This window comes from Acipenser ruthenus, chromosome 34, assembly GCF_902713425.1.
Source record: "Acipenser ruthenus chromosome 34, fAciRut3.2 maternal haplotype, whole genome shotgun sequence".
Lineage (NCBI taxonomy): Eukaryota > Metazoa > Chordata > Actinopteri > Acipenseriformes > Acipenseridae > Acipenser > Acipenser ruthenus.
Window position 1 is genome coordinate 3078653 of NC_081222.1, and position 24658 is coordinate 3103310.

General features: G+C 40.5%; 1 protein-coding gene across 1 annotated transcript in view; it reads left to right on the top strand.

Moving 5' to 3' along the window:
- Window positions 1-24219, top strand: part of LOC117965551 (EVI5-like protein) — a 57973-nt gene extending 33754 nt beyond the window's left edge. Inside the window, exons 15-22 of the mRNA XM_059007161.1 lie at window positions 282-327; window positions 1046-1060; window positions 3130-3304; window positions 4273-4440; window positions 5464-5610; window positions 6191-6286; window positions 7003-7098; window positions 14280-24219. Coding sequence (XP_058863144.1) covers window positions 282-327; window positions 1046-1060; window positions 3130-3304; window positions 4273-4440; window positions 5464-5610; window positions 6191-6286; window positions 7003-7098; window positions 14280-14603 — 1067 coding nt within the window. The 3' untranslated portion in view covers window positions 14604-24219. The remainder of the gene's footprint in view (window positions 1-281; window positions 328-1045; window positions 1061-3129; window positions 3305-4272; window positions 4441-5463; window positions 5611-6190; window positions 6287-7002; window positions 7099-14279) is intronic.
- The last annotated feature ends 439 nt before the right edge of the window (window positions 24220-24658 follow it).

Sequence of the window (24658 nt, forward strand, 5' to 3'; positions counted from 1 at the left end):
GGGTGGGGTGACACGAAAATGCTAAAATAGATGAGTCAAAACACTGTTGTTTCACAGTAACTTCGCAAAACTTTTTTTAAATGTATTTATTATTAATAAAGACATGAGACAGACAAAACCCTCCCACAAAAACCCACCCACTCCACATGGAACCTTACTACCGGCTATTAGAGCTTATAATGATATTATTACTGTATGTGAAAGGCCCATCAGAAACTACTGGAAAAAATTTGCTCTGTGAAGAATTTTATATTGGACAAGGTTCACTTTAGCTTTCCTAGAAACTGAAAGAGAATTGCTACGAATTTTACCCCAGAAAACAGAATCGTATAACAATTTAAGATCCCTCACCCACTTATTAATGAGGGCAACAATCTCCCCTTCACTGGATCTCAAGACAGAGTATATATTAGAAACAAATTGATTCATCCCTCTGTATTTTAAAACACTCTGAGCCAGAACGGAGAGGGACATAAGTATCCATGTGGAGGATAGTTTAGATTTTAAAGAGAGTTGAATATATTGAAAATAGGCGTTTTTATGAAGGCAATGTTTTTCTTGCAGCCTCTCCGAGATTATAAAAAATTCCCATTCTCAAAAAGGTGGTTTAGATGGGAAATACCCTTTTGCCTCCAGAAAATTAAACAAGACGTTTGATCTTAAAGTGATTCAGAATATTCTTGATCGCTTACGAATGAAAGCGTGAAATTTAAAAAAGCAATGTACCCTCCCCAGTAATGTTGCTGTGCGTCATAGACAAACATTGGCGTTGAAACGTGTTTGAACATTGAAGAAATTAAACAGAATCTGAGATCACTCTTCTAGTAATCCACATTTAATGAGCACTGAAACTAATCGCTGTTTGTACTAGTAATTAAATACCCAGCCTGCTGCATTCAACAGGGATGGAAATAAGAATGGGAGTCTTATTCCATTCCTGTTGAATATCAACTGCTGATGAGAAATATCTGTTTAGCAAAACTGCAAAAACATCGAATAGAGGAATTGGTTAGCCTTCCACCAAACTAACAACTAAATCTGTGAGAAAATGCACACTGCGGTCCTAAAAGATCTTGAGGTTGTAAGTGAGAAAATCCCTTGTCACGACCATCTTATTTACTGAGAACTGCTGGTGCTGGCTGGCATTGGCGGACACCTCCAGTGTTTTATAGAACACAACCATTAGCACAGAAGGAGAGTATTTGAAAGAAACATTTCCATTTAAACTTTGATTGAAAAACACCTGCGAGTATGTGGCAGGAGGATTTTTTGTTTAGAGCAGTTGCTCCAACCGTAGTTATCCCAGGATTACCCCTAAAAATAGTTGGTTCATACAGTCCATTTTTATTCCCTAGTGCTGTGAAATGCTCAAAAATAAACTCCAGCTGTGTCGCCTCCCAGTGTCGTTGAGGTCGATCAAATCCAATTTAGGGTTACAAATCTCACAGTAATCTTTTGAACAAATTGAACCTCCGAGTACGAACACCTTGGGAATGATGCATTTGTTGGTACAGTAATTCTGCTTTCTCTGTGACCAGCAGGGTGCTGATAGGAGCGTCTGTCTGGTTGCATTGCACGCATGGTTGAGTGATTGCATGCTTCCGGCTGACAGTGGGGTGTTTGATCAGGTCAGGACCGGTCAGTTCGTAAGTTTGGTGTTCGTAACTCTGAGGTTCTACTGCGTTAAAAGTATTTAATTTAATAAATAACAAATCATAATAATACAGAGAAATTCACAAACGATCACCACCGTAACATTGTTTTTGAGACCTTCAATCGGGATTGTCAACTGCTCGATTTTGTCAAATGGGCTCAAAAAATGCAAAAAATTTCTTTCCAGCCTTACACTGTTAATGAAACTATAAAATTATGTTGTTTTTTTTTTTCTTAAGTTCCTAGAAATGTGACATTCACAACCTTCAAAAACAGACACCTGTACGGGGAGCAGTCTAGACCACCAGCCTCGATTCATATGAATCTTGAAACCCACCTTTCCCACTTCTGTACCCCTCCTCTCCCCCCCCTGAACCCACCAAACCAGGAAGCTGCAGCAACAGCCTTGATCGTGAGGCTGGAAACACGAAGCTGTGAGCTCCGAGCCGAGAAGCAGAGCTCTCTCAACTGAACCCCACAAACCACAACCCGTTCAATGATTCTTGACAGATATGGGACCATGAGAAACATCTCGAAAAGGCAGAGACATCAGTAAACCCCCTACTCCCCCCCCCCCCCCCCCCCCCCGAATCTGTTGCTGCTGGCTCTCAGAAACACGGCAGGCAACAGGAAGACAATCTGTACAAGCCTGAGAGGGGCGTCACTTTAACAAGACCTCACGTTAAACCCAGACCACCCTGGTTTCTCAGAACTCACGTGCACTGGCGTCTAAATAAAGACATTTTAAGCATGGTAAATAAATCCACAGCGATTCGTATAAGAGCTGTGTTGCAGTACGTGTGCCTGAATTAGTCATTCTTTGATTCCAGTGATTGTTAAGAAATACTGAAATTAAACTATTTCTCAATTTATTCAGAGTGGCATGATCTGAAATTCGTCTAGAGTGGTTTGAAATCCTCCTCTACGTTGAATTCTGTTTCCACCACATCAGCAATGCATATGTTTTGGCCCTGTTTTTTCACAGCAGGTAGCAGAAAAAACATAATGTGTTGTGTTGCGTGATTTTGAATCGTTGTACTTGAAAACACAGTGTTTTGCAGGTACCCATAATACTTTGCACGGGTTCCGGTGTAAGTGAACAGACACAACAACAACTGTGCAGGGGCCAGAAAGCTACGTGGGAATGGAGTAAAGAATTGATCTTCTTCCTCCATAAATATTCAACAAGAAACCCGGTGGAGGATCTTGTATTTTCAGATGACACCAAGGTTTAAAATCGGCAAACACACACACGCACACGTACGCACTCACAAGCAGACAGATGCACACGCGCAGTCCCTTGATCGTTACAATAATCTCCACTTGATTGTATTTTCCAACCTCACCAGCTGTGACTACTCCTGTAATTACCCCACACACGCAGTGTCACACCCAGTGAGACATTGTGGGAAAGGTCTGTACAGCTCAGCTTCTCGAATCCCACAACAGCCGAGCCTGTAGTGCAGACCTCCCCAGACCTGCTACCCCTTTTGTCTCGTGTCTGTTTCAGAGGAACAGCCTGCTCCCCGATGAGAACAATATGGCTCAGCTACAAGACGAGCTGAAAGCAGTGAAGCAGCGGGAGATGCAGACCCTCAACTCCTTCAAAGAGATGCAGTCGCAGATCTCTGACCTCAACGAGCACTGGCAGGTACAGCAGAGAGAGGGGGTCTCAATAGCTCCGACCCTCCCGTCAGGGGGTTCCCCAGCATAAGCCTCTTCCTACTTTGAAACGCTTTGCCCCTCTGTTTGCAGCAGTTGGAGGTTATATGGTAATTCCCTTCAAGTTGTAATGATAAATCAAACGATCACCGTTAAGAATTTGTTAAAATTCCAGTATGTTGTATTCTGTGTATAGATCCCGTGCAGAACATAATTTAAAGAAGCAACAACTCTTTTTAATGTTGAATAGAAGTTCATTTTGTTTTTGTGATTTCATAAGAAGTTAGAAATGTTTTTTTTTTGTAGGATGTCTCATCATAACAGAAATCGGTCTGTATAGTTTGAGCAGCTTCGCTTCACGGTCCTCTTGACCGATCTGCAGGAGATCTGCCCTCGCACAGCATATCTCCTTATAATATCCTACAAACCCTGTGGGACACAATATCTGAACTATAATCATTTGCAATGGAAACGAAACACTGAAAAATCTAGGAGTGGGCTTTTAGTAGTTAGTACATTTTCTTTTTGCAAAATGGCAAAGGTATCAGATGTGGTGTTCTCTCTCTCTCTCTCCTCTCGCTCTCTCATTCTCTGTCTGTCTCTCTCATATGCTCTCTTATCTCTTTCGTGCGCTCTCTTCTCTCTCCTCTCTCTTGCTCTCTCTTTTCTCTTGCACTCTTCGCTCGCTTGTCTCTTCTCTCTCTCTCGTGTGCTCTCCTCTCTCCTCTCCTCTCGCTCTCTATCTTTTTCTGTCTCTCTCGTGCACTCTCCTCTTGCTCTCTATCTTTCTTTCTCTGTCTCTCGTGTGCTCTCATCTCTCTCTTCTCTCCTCTCTCATACGCTCTCTTTCTCACCTCCCTTGTGCACTCTCTTCACTCTCTTGTCTCGCTTCTCTCTCTCTCTCTCTCTCTCTCTCTCTCTCTCTCTCTCTCTCTCTCTGCGTTTGGTTCTGTGCAGCTCCACATGTCTCGCTCCTCAGGAGGAGGGGGTCACTGGAAGGAATCCCCCAAAAAGAACGCCCTCAACGACCTGCAGGACAAGCTGATGACAGCGAGGCTGAGAGAGGCACAGGCCCAGGCAGAGACCAGGGAGCTCCGACTGCAAGCAATGCAACTGGAGAGCCAGGTAACCCGGGGGAAAATGGAGGTACATGAGGGCAAAGTGGGGTTCACACACCGGGAGTGTGCTTGCACCACCTGCTTGTGTACACAAGAGCTTCAGAATGATTCCTTGTCCTTTTTAATACAGCACATGGAAATAAGACTCCCATTGCATAGCAGTTTGATCCATTCCTGGTTTTACTATGAGTTTTTAATAAGACACACCTGGGCTTCTTACCTATACACTGTGGCTAATCAAGCTCATAGTGAAACAGCTATGCAATAGGAGTCTTATCCCCATCCCTGTTATACATGTGACTACAACCCTATAGAGCCACAGCACACCAATGTATAAACAGAAGCCATTGGATTTAAAGCCTGGACCGGAGACTACTGTAACTTTGAACATAAAATTGCAATTGACTTTCTGTGTTTTGAAACGTCATTGAAGACATGGAGATGTCTAGCCGAAACATTTGAATTTATGAAAAGACTATTACTAGAATAGGCTATTACTATTATGCTTTTACAATATAAATTAATATGACCTGTGTTTGTTGTCTTGAACGTTCCACCATTGTCCACTAGATGTCTCTGTGTTAGTTTTATATTATAAGTGCTTGCATTTCCACTTGAAAGGGACAAGCTGATTGGCCAGTTTCCCTTGTTCCAAGTGCAGACGCTATCATTAATATTCTGATATGATCAAGGTTAGAAACTCACGCCCAGTCCTGGGGTTCAGACCTACGTGTGTTATTGAAATGATCAGGAGGCAGGGACTTGTACAATCAGGCCCCTGTTAAATAAATGGTCCCTCCCTAATAAGCTGCATGATGGACAGTAAACCTAGTGATCAGTTCAGTGAAGATAACAGTAGGCCTGACTCCTCGGATTCCTGGCACATGCTCATTTCAATCATATTCCTATCCTAGGCTTTGAAGCCCAGGACTGGTTGCAAGACAGCCGTGAATTTCTAACTCTTGATTGATCAAAAGTGGGAAAGACTGAAATGAACACCTCCTTTTTTGTCCCGCTCTGTTCTGCTCAGAACCAGATCAACAGCAACCTGCTGAACCGTCAGGAGGTAGAGAGCGCCGCCCTGCAGGAGAAGCTGCAATACCTCGGCGCGCAGAACAAGGGCCTGCAGACCCAGCTGAGCGAGATGAAGAGGAAACAGGCTGAGTTAGACTGCAAGGTGTGGGCACTGGGATTGAAACGAAGAGGCCGGCGCCTAACTTTGACCCCGTAACAACCTGTACAGCTTTGGCGCTTATTAAAACGTTACTTTTGCTTGTGGTCAGGCTAGCCGCCTGCCGTGTGGGTGGAGCTACAGCTCACGCATTCGTTTTCTTTCGGCTCCGACCCCGGTTTACACCTCGTGGCAATCGGAGGCTTTCACCTAGGTGTTTTTCTCGTTCTCCGGGTAGCGTGGACGATGTTCAGCCCTTTGGCTTTGCAGCAGCCCTGAGGTAAATAAACAGGACCTTTTAATACCTGACGCCCCGCTGGAACACACCTGGCAGTGACACACAGCAGGCAGGCTCTCCCAGGAGTGTCGGGTACTTCATTAATTAATTACACACACTGTTTACAAATACATTTACACAAAAACCCCTCTTCATGCGCAGGGCTCCTGTCCTGCCACAGTCACAGATACAGAAATCAAGGGACCAAGGTACTGCTCAGCATTGTTTTGCCTTTCAGAGAAAACTGGAGGCTGTCCCACATAGAGACAATGTAATAATGTATCTCTTTCTCTCTCTCTCACTCCGCAGAGTAAGGAGGAAGTGATGGCGGTGCGTCTCAGAGAGGCTGACAACATGGCTGCCGTGGCTGAGCTGCGCCAGCGAATCGCAGACCTCGAAATCCAGGTGACGTCACTTCCTCCCACAATCCCCCTGCGAGGGGGCAGCTCCGTTCCCTTGCTTCTGTGTCCCGCTCCTTTGTGAAAACTCAACATTATTGCTTAGATATTACTGAAAAAAAGACTTTGAGAAAGCTTTCTAATCATGTTTAAGCATTAATACCCGATTTTACCTGCGAGATAACTGGCCATCGCAACAGTTAGTTTTCCAGAGTTGAAGGCAAGCTTGCTTAACGAAATTAGCAGTTATCTAGCATGTAATGATCACTGCTGATGATAGTAATGCTGTTATAGATCCTTTTTTCTTTTTATTATTTTCTTGTCTACGAGGGCTTTTTATTATTAGTCTGTGTTTGAGATTTTAGGTTATATTTTGGGCTTGCTCACTTGGACTACTTGAAATGTGTGCCGCCGTTTTAAAAAGAGCTCCTTTTAGCTTTTAGAGGGGGTCTACCTGCGGTTTTATAGTTATGGAAAGTATACCAGGTTGTTAAAGCAAATAAAGTGTAGGAAAACATTGTAGGAAACAACGGTAAAGCACATTAAAAAATATACGAAAAACAAACTTAACCAACACATTTACAGTATGTATTTGAAGTATTTTAAAATAAATATTTTTGATACATTTTTAAATAACATGCATGCAATGCTTATAATACAAAACATATTCTCAGATCTATAACTCTAAAGTTTTTGTTGCCCTTCCTGTTGTTGTGGGGTCAGAAGGAAGAGGGTCGCATTCAAGGCCAGCTCAACAACTCGGACTCAAGCCAGTACATCAGAGAGCTGAAGGACCAGATCGCTGAGCTCAAGACTGAGGTGAGACGCCCTGCCTGGCCCGCTAGGAGCCTTGTATCAGGGTGGGATGTTTTCCTTAAATGCCTTGCTGTAGGAAAACCCACCACAACAAGACTTGAAAGCAGCTTTATGTTTTATTTAAGCGAACACAGCAGAGCAGATATGCATGAGGAGAGATGTGTTCTTGGGCTCGCTGGTGGTATACTTGCTAGCTGTCACACCATCACAGTTCTGTGCGGTCGGGTTTAACTCTCTGCTAACTCTGCGGATCTCAAGCCCTCCAAATCACTCAGCTCAGCAAACCGTTTCTTCCTGCAAAAACTGTAAACTTTGCCAGTCTCTGATGTGCCGTGATACAAACCACAGCCATGTTTCTGTAAAACTAAGCAAACAACCTCGTGGATTAATAAGGGCGTACTCTAGCACATTTCTGAAGGAAAATCAGTGCTTTTACAATACTAATATTCATAATACTAAACAACTTCCCATTACTGGCAAGCCCCTAAATTATACTTCGCTATTAAGCATGCAATAGTGCTAAATTTAGAAATATTAAAATAATTATTTTAGTAGTTCTCTTTCCTGTACTACTAGAGTGCTCTGCAGTGTTGAGTGGAGTTATTTTTCCGATACTACTAGAGCGCTGTGCAGTGCTGAGTGGAGTTCTCTTAATGAACTGGGACTTATATTTGAATGTTGCTTTTTAGCTGTTTTAACCACCTCCTGGCACACTGCCGATAAATATATAAAAGCTGTGAAAGGTGGCAGATGCCCTCGTGCGCTGCATGTTTATTTAGCTCGTATCGGTGGTAAACCACAGTCAGACGTTTCCCCCGATTGGAAACAGCTCGCCCATCTCTGTGATTTACAGCGCATAGTGAAGCAGAGCTATAGGATTGACTCAGCCTCACGCACCTCACTGACGTGGACAGACCCGGAGAGAACCACAGTCACGCAAGCCATGGCTTAACCTTCAGGAGGTGGGGGTGGGGGCTGGGGGCTCGGGGGTGCCTGACTAAGTTCAGTCTGTTTTTTTTAGAAGCATCGTTCCAACAAAGGCAGGAGAGAGAGAGAGAGAGAGAGAGAGAGCGAGCGAGAGCGAGAGCACGAGAGAGAGAGAGAGAGGGAGGAGGCAGGGTTGAAAACGAAACATGATGCACCTTATTTTCAAAACCTTTCTTTTAATGACATTTTTTAAAGGAGAAAAAACTAAACCAAATGGGATACTTTTTGTTTTGATGTGAATCCTGTTGGTGTTCAGTGCAGGCAGATCAGAGCTTTAACTTGGTTCATTTTAGATATTTATTACCGAGTCGTTTGATTCGGGATACCTTTTATTGTTAGTGTCAGTGTTTTCTTAATTCCTCTGGACTTCGGTGTAACTTATTTTGTTTGAAATCTTTACGTTTCCTTAACTATATTTTCCCGTTTTACTTTGGTTCATATCAGTCCTTCCAGGGGCTCGGAGTTCTGGACTGTTATCTGTCTGAAAGCAAAGGTGTCGAGGCTTGCTGCTAACATCATGATGTTTAGATTCTGAAGAAATGACCTTGGTTTAAGAAACCTTTGTTGGGGAAACTAGCCAGAAAAATAAGCCAATCTGACCTACAACACATTGCAGGGGCGGTTCATTAAAGCCTGGAATACGTGGCCCTTGTTTCCAGCTCCTAGCTACAAATCCACACAGCAGTGCGCACGTGTATTAGAACACCCCATTGCTGCTTCTGTAGTTTTGATTTGCTGTGCATGTGACATCAAACCACTGAAACCTGAAAATCTTGCAAAAATGCAACAGTAAACAAATTAGTGATTTGTCCAATTTAATTGATGACTTTAATAGGCCACACGTGCAATTCATTTAAAATAGTAAGAGAAGAACACACAGTCACAAATGGTAAAATGCATGAGACTTTTCAGAAGTTGTTTAAGATGCCTAATAAAAGCACAAAGTGGTCTAACATTTTCGCCCGTGGGTGCCTATTGTTTCTATATCGCTGATTACTGAGCGGAAATGTAAATTCACACACCCAGAGGTTTTCATGCAGGTAGGTATATAAAGGATGTAAATGGCAAATCTTGAGGTGTTCTAATACATTTGCACGCTACTGTAATTATATATTTTTTTTACAAATATCGAGATTCTAGAGAACAGCAATTGCGACCAAACTTGGTTCGGACATGTAAGTCTACAGTGGTTTACCGTTTTACTCTGTCGTATACATTCTCAAGAAAAAAAATAGACTTTTTATAGTCCTCTTTTATATTTTGCTTTTGTGTGTGTGTGTGTGTGTTTTTTTTCCCCCAATGTTACATTGATTTTCAGATGCAGTATTCATACTACCAATCGTGAACCTTTAAAAATAATAGAAAATACAGGGCCCCCCCTTTGTAACGCTGTAGTCGGTAGCCATAGTTAAGAGACTGTGCTGTCTGTGTTCCGCCTTATAACGAGAATACTAGTGTTAGTGCAATGGCATTATGGGGCAAATGGGAGCCGTGACTGTACCGCCTTATAACCTGTTCCGCAGTATAAAGAGCTGCCTTATAAAGGGGTAGAACTGTAATATAATTATAAAGCAAAGCAAGATTTTTCAGTTAAATGTTTAGTAACATACTGTACCATTTAAGATGTATGTTTCTGCTGAACCTCTGAATTCCTAACTGTGAGATACTGACTTCGAAGATGTCTTTTGTTGTTTTTACTGATCTTGTCCAATTGTAATTCAGATTTTCTACATATTATGGAGAATAGGTGACACATACTGTGTGTCTGAATCAGTGCAATCAAAATCGGGTGCTTTGGTAAGATCCGGTAAACAGCTTCTGATATTTTGTGTCACGATGGAAACCCTATTTACACCATATATCAATTTCCTTTTTTTCTTTTTTCTTTTTGGTAAAATGTATCACGGAATGGTTAAACGAATTTCAAGAAAAAAAAGACATTCTAGTTCAGTCTCAACCTCCACCTTCTAATAGAAAACAGTCCTCTCATAGCGAGACAGCTCCCTCCCTCTATCTTTCTGTCTATGTATGTCATTGGTTTTCTCCTCTCCTCCCTCTGTGTCTGACTCTCTCAGGCTCGCACGCTACAGAGTTTTCTGAACGCTGTGTTGTGCTCAGATTGAGAGTGAGCATATGATAAATCACGCTATCACCATAAAGTATTTGTCACAATTCCAGTACATCTTATCCCTTGTAGAGAACATGTATCGCAATTTAACAAAGCAACAACTGTTTTTGTTGTTTCATAGTAGTTCCTTTGTTAGTCTTTTGTTTCTGTGGTTTCATAAGTTGTTTTTATTTGTTTTTTTTGTAGTAGGATACCTCTTATCATAACAGAAATTGGTTTGTACAGTTTAAGCAGCTTCACTTCACTGTCCTCTCAACCAATCTGCAGGAGATGAATTCTGTAACAGAAATAAGAGACAGCCCTCGCATAACGTATCTCCTAATAATATCCTAAAAATCCTGTGGGACGCAATATCTAAACTAATCATTTGCAATGGAAAAGAAAAACTGAAAAAGCTCGGAGTGGCGTTTTAATAGTTAGTAAACTCTCTCTCTCTCTCTCTCTCTCTCTGACTCTCAGACTGTCTCGCACGCCATGGAGTTTTCTGCGGGCTGTGTTTTGCTCAGATTGAGAGAGTGTGTGTGTGTGTGCGTGCAGTGGGTGAGTGTGCTCTTTGTGACATGGGAGAGAGTGGTTTAAAAGGAGGTTGTGGTGTTTCATCACTATAATCTGCTTGTCTCCTGATCTGGGCTACAGCAGTGATCGATGGCTGCTAAATTTTTTTTTTTCCAACCTTTCCAGTTATTTAAAGATGCAGTGTGCATACATATGTCACCATTTATCTAGAGAACCTTGTCTTATATGGTTAGGAAAAAACTTGGTTAGGACTTTTATTCAGAGTATCAGAAACTGGGAATAAGTGGTGGAACGTGTTGTTCTGTCCATCCATCCATCCAACCATCCAACAAATCAAAACTACAGAAGCAATGGGATGTTCTAAAAAAAAATTGCACACTACTGTAACTGGTTTGCTAACTTCATTGATTGTGTTTCTCCTTTCTCCAGAAACTTTTGTGCCTGTCGAGTTGGAGTAAATGGCATTGAAAATTTAACTCGCTGCTTGCGGGTTTTTAACTGGAAAGTGTGCGAGATTTGGGAAATGATGGAAAGACATATTAGGAAAGACTGATGATTTTTGTCAACTCTTGTCACTGTAAAGCTGTTTTAAATATTGCAGGTCACTATTTGAATTCCTGTGAATGGATTCTGAAACGTTCTGGATACCCTAATTTTGTATTCGATTTGTCTTACAGGTATTTATCAACTAATCGATGCATTGACGTTTTATTTTTCAAAATAAAGAACAAACATTCTGTTGTTTTTTTTTTAACAGAAGATACAATAAATAGACACTTGTGCATAATAGTTGAACAAATAGACACAACTTACATTCAAATTAGAACACTTCTGATTTATAAAATAAAGAAAGACAAAGGACTTTTAACAATTGAAAAGAATATAATCGTGCGTCCGCACCAGATGTCTCTTTAACATTGTTATAATAAGAAAAAAATACTGTATTTTAACAGAAGTCATTTCTATCTGAACTATGGTTATTCATTAGTGTTAACATTTTATGTCCAAAAGCAAAACATTTGAATTAATCTCACACATCCTCCTGACTAATGTAACTATCGTACTAAATGCAGCTTCTTTTTTATATAATATTGCCATATAATCCAAACACAACATGCTTTGAAACAAAAGAAGATAATCGGTAGATTTAACAGATTTAAAAACATTAAAAAAAATAAAAAAAACATATTGCCTTAATTTTTACATCAAGAAAACGTGACTACAGTATGTCTACTTCTGATTTGGCTTCTCCAACGCGAATGTAGAGGCCCAAAGTGTGTATCCTAGCAACGCGCGCATCTACCGTACAAGCACTAAACGAAGCGCACTCTCACACACTCAAGGTTTCAATGCAAACCGGCAACAGGAGACTTCAAACTGGGTTCTGATGCATCGATTCACCAGTATGTAATCGAAGCGCGGGAAATTTAAGGGCAGATGAATAATCGATGCATCGATTTAACTGTTGCACCCCTAGTTCTGGAAATAGGTGTTTAAGCCACATCCGCAAGCCGCTAGCTTAGGTGCCGTTTTACCAGATTTGTTGTGTCTTGTTTTGTTTCTATGTTAGAAGACAGTGATTCATCTTGTTGGAGTCTTTTTTGTTTCATCGTTGGTTTGTGGTTAAAGCAGCAGAGAGCGAGGAGCTGACAAAATAGGTCAGGCAGAAACCATTTAACACAAACCCTTAAATGATTTATCAGAAAACAAGAAATTGCTTGTACCACTCTGGTGCACCAGACCAGACCCCAAGATCTATTTCAGGTATAGCAGCTGTTTTATTAAGGGTCTTCCGTGGTACACTACAAAGAAAGGCACGCCTATACTGCTATAGATGTGGGCTTTTACAACTGTTCACACAGCTAGGGTTACCAGATTTCCAGAAAACCTGGACTTCTTTATTTATATATATATTATTATTTATTTCTAGCAGACACTGTTATCCAGGGCGACTTACAATTGTTACAAGATATCACATTATTTTTACATACAATCTAGGTAAAGTACCTTGCTCAAGGGTACAGCAGCAGTGTCCCCCACCTGGGATTGAACCCACGACCCTCCGGTCAAGACTCCAGAGCCCTAACCACTACTCCACAATATATAATGGGTTATCGGGGAAATAAGCAAATTTCAGCATTACAAGAGCCAATCCAATCAAATGTGGAAGCCGTTGGGTAACTTTCACACGATTTGATTGGCTCCTGCAGTGATGAAATTTGCATATTTCCCGATTTTGTATTATTATTATTATTTATCTCTTAGCAGATGCCCTTATCCAGGGCGACTTACAATTGTTACAAGATATCACATTATTTTTACATACAATTACATTATTACTATTATTTATTTTTTTTACACATTATTTTTACATACAATTACCAATTTATACAGTTGGGTTTTTACTGGAGCAATCTAGGTAAAGTACCTTGCTCAAGGGTACAGCAGCAGGATTGAACCCACAACCCTCTGGTCAAGAGTCCAGAGCCCTAACCACTACTCCACACTGCTGATTACCCAATGTTTTCTATTCATTGCTACTTGTTTTTACTTACTCTCCTGAGCTTTTCAGAAGTCAAAGTACAGTTGCGCTGCACTGATGAGCCCCAAACAGGGCGAAACATGTCTGCAGATACTGTACTTGGACTTTCAGAATGCTGTGAATGTAGAAGCCGTTAGGTGACTTTCACACGATTTGATTGGCGCTTGTAATGCAGAAATTTGCGTATTTCCCGATTTATCCATTGTTCTGTATTCTTTGCTTTCATTCCCTTTAACTCGAAAGCTACTTGTTTATTTATATATAATTTAAGTTGATTGTAAAAATGGCAAAACTCAACAGGGACTAACTTAAAAAGCTATCTTGAGTGGTGGCCCTTCCAAGATAAAACTAAGTAGCCATGGTCCAGGAAGTTGAACAGAACATTAATTACACACATAATCAGAATTATTAAACAAGTAATCCATAAATGTATTTATTTTATTTGTGTATAATAAATTACAGTGCTGTCAACTTGCTGAGCACACTGCTACAGTTTTGTACTTGAGTAGAAAATTAGCAAAACCGAGACGATTTAACAATATCACTGTTTCAAAAAAATGAAGGCTGAAACTGTGACAGTCCCAGATTTCCTGGGACGTGTGGTAACCCTACACAAAGCAGGGCTTATTTGAATGTTTTAGAAAAGATTCACATGAATTAAGATAGAGACCTACAATACTTACACAGCTTTACAGTACCCAGGGCTGACAAAATCAAAAATTAAAAAATTAAAATACGCTTTTACAACATTACGTGTCAGCGAGGACAATAAGACTCCCGTTTGAGCCGTTCCAGGTTTTACTAGGAGTTTAATAAGACATACCTGAGCTTGTTACCTGTACACTGGGGCTAATCAAGCTCTTAGTAAAACCTGGAATGGGTGAAATTGCAGTGCAATAGGAGTCTTATTTCCATCCCTGTGTGTGCATCTTTTACGCATTTCAGGCAGGTGTCCATTTTAGGCGTCCGCTTCAGATGCCTGAAAATAAGCCCCATTTTATTCCTCTTCAGATCCGTCTTCAGAAGGGCCACCAGCAGCGCTTCAAGGACCCGATGACTGCGTTTGACGGGATCCACATCGTGAATCACGTGATGAGGGACGGCGATTCGCTGAGCTCAGACGAGGACCTCCTGCCCAGCCCCCTGGCGGTGGGTGGGCTGCAGGACGCCCTTTACCCTTTGAACCCCGGCAGTGCCTGCTTCCTGCGCGGCGTGGAGAATCCTGGGAAGGACAGCGATGGCAGCACGGACAGCGAGCAGGAGGAGAGGACCTCTGCGGCACAGCTGTACGCACACATGGTCTGTGGGGATAATGTAAACAACTTGGAAAACTGAGACCAGCAAGTCACATTACTAGCATTCTAATTATTATTACTGTTTCATTTAAAGACTGACCTACCGGTGGCAATCGCCAGGACTAATCCTTATCACAACACTGCAACCCTCGTAGAATTAAGGACACAAAGTCCCCCGAGCACAATACCGTATACTGAAAATATGTGCCGGCAATTGCAGCAGTTTTCACGCCAAATTGTACGCAACAGTATGCTTTTGCAGCACTGAAACTTATTGCCAAATGTACAGATGGCAGTGTGTTTGTGTGCAAAGGAGATTTTTGTCAACACCCCGTTAGGAACTTTTCAAACCTTCACGACATGTGAATTTGATTGACACACACACACACACACACACACACACACACACACGTATTGTCTTCCATACCAACTATTAAACTATGATAAAAACACAACACTAAACCCCCCTTGAATTAAAGGTTGCTGCATTTCTCAAAAAAAGACAGGAACAAAAACTAAGCACTTCTGTACTGTCACAAACGTTGCACTGGCCACTGCAGTGACCACAGTCCAGTCCTGCACAGATGAATACATCTGAAACTCTGGGTGTGGGAACCAAATTTTAAAAAAAAATTAAAAAAATGAATTCACTTCTGCACTGCGTCACCTAGCAATCACTACACTGCCCCATCCTTCCTACCGTTCCACTCCTCCCTACAGTATTTCTTCTAAGTCTTTATCTCCAGTCTTTTAAGTCAAGCCTCAAGTCTGGTAGCACCTCGAAAGCACTCGATTCAAGCATAGCAGCAGTGGAACAACTTGGTCTGAAGCAGACAAACTGCCCCCACCCGTTCTTGAAAGCGGGCACTACAGTACTGCACTGGAGACCTGCAGGGGAAGTTTGTGCCCTCATTACAGCGTGGAGTTTCGCAGGATCAAACCAGGCAACAGAAAAGGCTTGAGACAAACAAGCGAACAGTTCAAAGAGTGGTCCTATTGATCTGAAGCTTAACAATCTGGAAACTGTACACTGATCCAGAGTAGCCAGAATTATTTTTGGTCACGTTTTATTTTAAGGGCCGCCTATTAACTATTAACAGCTAATAAACATGTTTCTGTTAATTGTTAGTTAATATATAATAGGCTAGTTAAAACTGCAAACATGAACCCTATGGATGATCAATACCCAGTCGAACATATACTTGAAATCGGTTCAAATTGTTACTGCAGTAATGTTTAGCAAATTAAATCAGGTTATTATTAACTGCAGTGCAGAAGAGCCGGGCTTGTCTGCATTCATGGTGATAGAGCTTCTAACCTCATCTCACTGACCGAGAACAGCGTCCATAACGGCAGTGCAGCACACAACACTGCCTGTTACACTAGTTTATAAAGATCTTAATGTATAACTCAAAATGAACAACAGTTAATAAACTAAAAAAGTGGCCCTTCAATTAAAACGCGACCTTGATTTTTTTTCACTGCCACAGACGAAAGTGTGCTGCTGTCAGCCACGTAAACAAATAAAACTGGTCTTCCATGCACTGTACTGTACGTGTGAGCGGGGGCTGTTGGAAAATCTGCAGCAGGATGCGTTTCTGTCTGTGTGTCAACCATGTCTGAAGCAACTCACTGCGCCGCCCACCATGCAAACTTGCAATCGTGCAACACCATGCTGCTTAACGAAAACATGCAATCAGAAGCCCAGTGTCTGATTAGCACACTGAGTGATGCATGCTTTGCTGCTTCAAAGCCCCTTCCTTAACTTCATTCCCTGAGAGAGGAGAGGACCCGCAATGTCACAACTGAACATCAACACAACATTCATCTCCTGGACTCATTTGATGCCACGCCATCATAACATTTAAACCTGAGCCTGGGTTTAGTGTACCTGAACTCATAATAAAACCTGGGCTGGCTCAAACTGCTGTGAAACGAGATGCCTGCTTCTGTTTGTGCATGGGGCGGGGAATCCATGCAGAGTTAAATTGAACGGAAAGATGTGTAGCCCACAAACAGTGCTTTAGTTTCAGTTTTATATTGGAGATTGAGATCAGGTACAAGGGATGAAGGATTGTGGACTTTTTTTTTGGAAACTCACACGGGACTGTGGGGGAAAAAAAAAAAAATGACGTACTGAACAGTAATTTTTTTTTTTATTTATGTATTTATTAATTTATTTTATTTTTGATAATATAAATAACTAACTTTTCCTCTGGCATTAGATAATTCCCTGTCCCAACACATTTTCATTAGCCCATGCACTCCCACATCCAAGGTGTGGTTTTCCGTAAGGATTTGAAATCCCTTCTTATTATCCACAGTGCCATTTTCGCTGCTCCCCTTATCACTGTGCTGCCGAAGTCCTCATTTCTTAAAGGGTTAATCCTGTTAAATTCTTTCTAGAGCATCACTCTCCTTGCACTTACAATAATCTGTTTGCAACTCTGGCAACGATGTGCTGTTGGGCTTTTCTGAATCTACAGAACGGGTGAATAACCGTTAAATAAACCTTTTAACCACTCCCTGGGAGCTGTTTAAGCACTAAAAAGTAAGCTGAGTTTAAAATCATTTTTACAATGCTGCTCCACACACTCATCACAGAATGGATTTCTCTCTCTCTCTGTCTCTCTCTCTCTCTCTCTCTCTCTCTCTGTATATATAAATATATTTAATCGAAATATGAATAGCTGATATACATAGATTATAAATAAGTATGTATATAGATATATACGTTTGTGTGTGTGCGTGTTGTGCCTTTAAAAAAGGCAGACCTATTTGGAATTGTCTTACTTGTATTATATTAGATTTAACTTCAACACTACGTACTGTTGCCAAATCCTGTTATTTTGGGGGTCCTTTTTTCTTTTTTTTTTCTATAAACTTTATACCAGTGGTAGCCAAACTTTTTTTCTGTGCCAACACGGACCCAAAGTTAGAGGGTAGTGGTTATGATATCGATAACAAATAAATAAGACAAGAGAAATCCTGATCTGATCACACTGAACGTGGGACTTGAATTAAATTGGTACAGGTTTGTGTTCCAACCCAGTCTTTATACAGATAAGCTGCTTTCTGAGATTATGGGCTGTATTTTCAAAGCGTTTCCTCCATTCTTTAATTAACACAGATTTATTTTTTTTAAAGGCGAGGAAATCATGCCGATGAGAAGCGAAACAGCTTGAGAGGGCTGAAGAGAACTTGCCATGTATATCTCTTAGCAGTTCGGGTTCTAGTTCTGTAAAATTAGCAAAGTGTGTTTATCTTGTTCAAAAATATAGCCCATATTTACTGCAGTCTTTAATTAACTCCTATTTTGATGACAATGCATCAGTAACACTGAAAAACAAAATCTTAATTCAGAACACAAGTGCATTTATTTAATTTGATGCATTACAATTATACTTAACTTTTGCAGTTAACAAAATTAGAGCAAGTTATCATAACAAGATAGTTAAAGAGAAAATAAAAAATAACAGGCAGTTTAAAATACCCCCAAAAATACAAAGAAATCAAATGAGGGCAGTGGCACCTAATGGGTTAAAAATGTGTACGAGACCTGCAGTCACATGACATGGATGCCTGCTATTCATTTTGTGCAAGTTTAATAGGTGTTTGTACCCTTTCAGAAAAACAGGAGTTAATGTTAGACCACTTAGTGCTTTAATTATGCATCTAAAAAGTCTCCTGCATTTTATCATTTGTGACTGTGTGTTCCTTTTCTCTTATTATTTTAAATGAGTCGCATGTGTGGCCTATTAGGTATCAATTAAATTAGACAATCACTAATTTGCCTATTTTGATAATTTTCCAAGATTTTCAGTTCCAGTGGTTTGATTCCTATGTAGAACAAATCAAAACTAAATCGGTGTTGTCTTTCCCCTCTGACTGGATGGAGTGATTTGTTTTATTGGTGCGCGGTTGTGTTGAGATCGCTGTGAAGAACCAAAGCAGACCGCATTCTAGAATTTCAAAGTAGCAATGCTACCATGGGGTTTGGCTCCACAAGAAGTTGTGCAAACGCTATTCAGTGAATCGTGTGAATTGCTGATGGTGCTAAAGTTCCCTACAGAGGCCGGTGAGTTGCTTGATGTAGCTTGCAGTGGGACGAAAAACGAGGCAGAGATTCAGTGAGGTTGCAGTGTCTCAGATTCAGTGAGGTTGCAGTGTCTCAGATTCAGTGAGGTTGCAGTGTCTCAGATTCAGTGAGGTTGCAGTGTCTCAGACATTCAGTGAGGCTGCAGTGTCTCAGATTCAGTAAGATTGCAGTGTCTCAGATTCAGTGAGGTTACAGTGTCTCAGATTCAGTGAGGTTGCAGTGTCTCAGATTCAGTGAGGTTGCAGTGTCTCTGAGGTTCAGTGAGGTTGCAGTGTCTCAGATTCAGTGAGGTTGCAGTGTCTCAGATTCAGTTAGGTTGCAGTGTCTCAGAGATTCAGTGAGGTTGCAGTGTCTCAGATTCAGTGAGGTTGCAGTGTCTCAGACATTCAGTGAGGTTGCAGTGTCTCAGGCATTCAGTGAGGTTGCAGTGTCTCAGATTCAGTGAGGTTGCAGTGTCTCAGATTCAGTGAGGTTGCAGTGTCTCAGAGATTCAGTGAGGTTGCAGTGTCTCAGATTCAGTGAGGTTGCAGTGTCTCAGACATTCAGTGAGGCTGCAGTGTCTCTGAGATTCATTGAGGTTGCAGTGTCTCAGATTCAGTGAGGTTGCAGTGTCTCAGACATTCAGTGAGGTTGCAGTGTCTCAGACATTCAGTGAGGCTGCAGTGTCTCTGAGATTCAGTGAGGTTGCAGTGTCTCAGAGATTCAGTGAGGTTGCAGTGTCTCAGAGATTCAGTGAGGCTGCAGTGTCTGAGATTCAGTGAGGTTGCAGTGTCTCAGACATTCAGTGAGGTTGCAGTGTCTCAGACATTCAGTGAGGCTGCAGTGTCTGAGATTCAGTGAGTTTGCAGTGTCTCAGACATTCAGTGAGGCTGCAGTGTCTGAGATTCAGTGAGGTTGCAGTGTCTCAGACATTCAGTGAGGCTGCAGTGTCTTAGTGCAGGATACTATTCCGTTTTTATTTTAAGGTTGAGTTAAATGACAGATTTTAAAGAGCGACTGGGTATGAGGGTTAAATAGATTCTTGCTGTTTTAAATTCTCTTTGATGGGATCGTGAGAGCTGTATTGAGACTACAGGGGTGTTTTAAACTTCTACAAAGCGCATCTAAACAAGAATAGTGACAGCACTGTATTGAATAATAACTGAAAGCTCCCACATCTTTGCTGTAAGATTTGTTACTGTGCATCTTAGCAATGACCACTAACCTGAATACTAGCTGATAACATCCCAGTTATCCAGCGCTGCCCCCCTGCACTTTTAATAATAATAATAAAATAACAATCACTAACAAACCTTGTTCTAGAGACCTCACCCTCCAATCCTTGCCTTGTACAGTTCAAACTTTTTAAAAAACCCCTCGATTACAATGACTGATGTCCTTGTGTAGAAATTAGCTATCGAATACAAACCCTGCCTGGTTTTCATTTGCAATTTTTCCTTCGTTTTGAAAAACGTTAGGAAGGGAGCGCTCTTCCCTCAGACACACAGCAGCCTCATTAAATCAGACGGGCAGTACCGTAAAGCTTGTGCTACAAGTGAGGACAGAGTAGAGAGTCTCTCTTGCGTTTCAGTCGTTTGAATGACCGCAGACTCTGGATCAGGGGAACACAGTACTGAGAAAGATTTATCGAAAGGAACTTCACAGTATCTACCAGTCTCAAAGCGCAGAATGTAATCGTCCAAGTGACTCCTGAATTATTTTGTATGGCCCGGTCTATATGAGATGTAAATATGTATGTCAGACTGAGGCTAAGGTTCGGTGTCACTGGGGTAGTTTACCTGTTAACGTGTTTTTAAGAAAACAGGATTGTCAATCCAGGGACTGTGGTTAATGACACTGCCAGGCACTTAAAGGATGGGGCTGGGTACAATGCATCCAGAACCGCATGCTCCAGTTTTTTTGTATTCCCAAAGCAGAGCTATACAATACAAAGCTGTACGCCTGGCAAGATTATGCTCATCATACAGTACAGTGTGTTGTCGTTTTTCTTTCCGTAATACGTGGTGCAAGTTTGATCAGCATCTAATAGTTTTAACATTGATCTACTTCCACCCAGTCCCATATATTTGTTTATTTATTTGCTTATTTATTTAATTCCAATTCCAATTCAATTCCAATTCCATTTCCAAATCATTTTTAAAATCAATTCCCAATTTCAAAAGCAATTGGAATTGATATTTTAGAGATATAATAATTGTTGTGATTGTTCGACTGCTTTCATTTGAAGCCAATTTAATGGACTAACAAACAGCGACTTCAATTGAAGTAGTTTGTTGCCGCTGTGAGAAGCTCATTTTAACAGAATACTGCTCACTGCAATTGGGAGCGGTGATGTGTTGGAAGTTGATTAAAAGGGAATTGAAATTGGGATGTATTTTACAATAGAAAATGGAATTTGGAATTGGAATTGGAATTTATTTTACAATAGAAAATGGAATTTGGAATTGGAATTTATTTTACAATAGAAAATGGAATTTGGAATTGGAATTGGAATTTATTTTACAATAGAAAATGGAATTGGAATTGAAAAACAGGACGACCCCGACCCGGATCCAGTACTTTGACAGCAAAATAAGCATAATTTGTTGTAGCAACACTTCTGTGCATGCATATTTTTATCAAGTTATTGGTGATCCATTCATGCTCAGTCCCTTTTGAAGTAGTGTTAAATGCCTTTGCCTGTATCGGTCTGATGTGTTCAGTGCAGATTCAGCAGGATTGCACACTTTTCTGATTAAGGTAGATCTAAAAGTAAACCGATCTGGGAGCAGGAATAGTAGATTTGTCTAGACCTCCTTGCCGTGACAATGCTGTTCTGAAGCTCTTTATGCAGCATCTTCAAGAAATTGTTCACCAAGAATACATGTGCTCATTTGGCAAAGCTTCTGCTCCAAGCGGACCTGGGTTCAATTCCAGTACCATCTTTCTTTTTTAATATATATATTTTTTTTCATCGAAAGGGTCAGTTTTATGGTAAACAGGGTACTTGCAAGAACCCCTTTTTTGTTTATTTATGAATGCAGATCTTTGTTCTGCGTTTTAAACGGAGGCAAACTTTAGTGTTTGGTCACTAGAAAAAGAAAAACATAATCAGTATTGTGTGCTGAACTGTTGAGCACTTTAAGCCAAAAAGAGGCACATAACAATGCAGGTTTACTAAATCACTCTAATTCGCAGTAGTACTGCAGTGGTTGGGTTAGAACTTATTCTGTAATGAAAAGACTAGGGGTGTGCTGATGCTCAGACTCGTGATTGCCTTTCAGAAGCATCGACCGGCAGGTATTAAATAAATCCATTCATTAACGTGTTGATTTCAAAACAAGAAAAGCCGTCCTTCCCTCACCTTCACAACTGAGTACCAATCAGTGGCGATTAACATCTACGTTGAGTGTTTTAAAAGCCGATCATCCAGGACGCTCAATTGCCATTGATTGGTACTTAATTGCAAAGGTGTTGGAAGGACAGACTTTCCTGTTTTGAAATCAGGAAATATTGCATACTCTTCTGCTTCTGTATTTGGGGGGGGGGGGGAATACATGTATATATTTTGTATTTATTTTATTGTTATTTAAAAAGAAATCTTTATATGAATTCAGAGTCTGCCATTTACATTTAGATTATTTTTTTTTTTTTTTTTCTGTCCTCTTACGTTTTTCTGTCCTCTTACTGCTCTTCTTGCAATTAATCAAATTCTTTCAAACTCCTCGCTCCTCAGTTCTGGTTTTCTGCCTGTAATAATTTAGATCTTTAACATCATGTCATCAAAGAAACTACAAAATGATATCGCAAAAGTCTACCGGAAGCCATAATAGTAGTTGACGGTATGTAATTCAGTATGTAAAAATTATTCAGTAGATTTCATTGAAACAAAATTAATTCATTCTATAGGGTGATGCAAAACTTTTGGCCAGAGGAGTAGGAGCAAGCACCATCTACTACACAGCTATACATTTCAATAACAGCTCAACTCTCTTTACAGAAGTAATTGCAAGCTCCCTTTTGTTTTAGCACATGGCCCTGCCTTAACTTCTTGTAAAGACACTTGATCTGATCTAGCCTGTGTTACACACGTCCATGGCAGTTAGCTAGGACTAAGGAACAGCCCCTGAATGCAGAGTGAAAGTCCCGTATTAATACAAAGAAAAACACAGTATTTGAGTAATAGTTGTTTGAGTATTTGAGTTAAGCGTCACTAACAAGGGTTGCAAACATCATAAAAGGGTCTGGAGATCGAAAAAGAAAATGAGACACTGTAATCTCTGAAGAGGTTTTTTTAATATTATTTTATTTCAGAGGGATACAGGGTGTTCACATGAATGTGAGGATGTACATTTGCAAGAAAATAAAATTGACATGAGTTTTTTTATTGTTATTTAATTTAATTTAATTTAATTTAATTTAATTGCTGTTTTTTGTTTGTTTGTTTTAGTCGTATAAGAAGACAGTGTTCTCACCAGGCGTTTTAAATGCCCACATGACCAGGTGTTTTAAATGCCCACATCACCAGGTGTTTTAAATGCCCACATGACCAGGCAGGATGTGATAAAACCCTAATCTAAAAACAGAGCGCTTAGAAGGTAGATTCCCACTTAAAACAGCTGCTACTGGAGACAGAAAAAACAAGGTCCCTAACCAGATTGGAGGTTTAAAGAACGCTGCATTTTGCTTATTACATTTCTGGTGCTCCCTTGTGAGAACGCATAACCACTTTGAATACTGCTGGTAATTATATGCAGAAAAATCTGAGTGGCCCAGTTTACATGTTCATACTTACTCTGAAAAGGCCAGAGAAATATCGAACCAGTCAGCTGCAGCACAACTAGACTCTTAAGATTCGGATGTAGAGACTATACATGTAAGGCTGCAATTCTTTCAAGCTAGCGCTGTTTGATGGAATTACAGTCATATACGCACAGTCGGAGTGTACATTTTATAAGTACTTGCAAACTGTTCAGATTCTATAGTTTCTCTGTTTTCTTACAGTCGTATTGAATTTGTGCACTGTTTTTTCATTATTGCAGCATTTTATTAAATTTGTATAGGTGTAAATGTTTACTGATAATTGTTGTCTTTTATTAAATAGTTAAATTCAATGCAAATAATTCTAGAAGGACTCCAGGATTGGAGTCAAGGACGTTTCTGTAGCACTGTTCACCACAACTCTGGATAACGATTCTGGTGAGAGCACTGATCCATCTGCCTGTAGTTTATTTTGTGTACATGAGGGAGAACACATGAACTCACAGAAAAGACAGTATAGCAACTAACCAGCTAGCCGTAGTCGTAGTAATGATGAGAATACGAGTAATAATTCATATTTCATAATCCTATATCAAATGGTGGTGGTCTCTCCCTGTATTTCTTGTGTTCGTTGATGCCATGTAATGCTCTGCTAGAAAATAAATACATTTAAAAATATATATATAACATTTCTCTGTGACTTTTACCATTTGCTGTCTTAAAACCTTCGTAACGAAAGGAAATACAACATTTGAGTGTTCTGTACTTACAAAAAAAAGAAAGAAAAAAAGATCAAATAAAACATTTACACCATGAATTCTTCAGAAATCTCTTTGTTTTGTGTCTTGGTGGGCCATCGCTTTAAAAGGACAAGGCTAAAAAAAAAAATAGATAGGGATTTGGGCTAGTGACGGCCACAGATCAACTATTACCTATGGGAGTCGTCTCACCTTTTGGATCCAACACAAGGTAAGTTTGCAGAAACTTCTATTGTCACATTGTTATATTTTCCGCATGGATCAAATCCTCCATAGACCCGCTTGTGTAAATTTGCTTGTTTTCTCTGCTTCTTGCGTTCATTGTTTTAACGTTAACCTTTAAAAAGCTCCAGTCTTCAGTGTTTTGTGCGTCCCATCTTACAGCCCCTTGTCCTTCAGAGGTTTTCAAGTTGATCTCTCCAGAAATCCGAAATGCTAAATAAAAGTGGTGATGTTTTTAATGGTGCTGTGTCCTTTTTTCCGTTTGCAGTAAAAAAA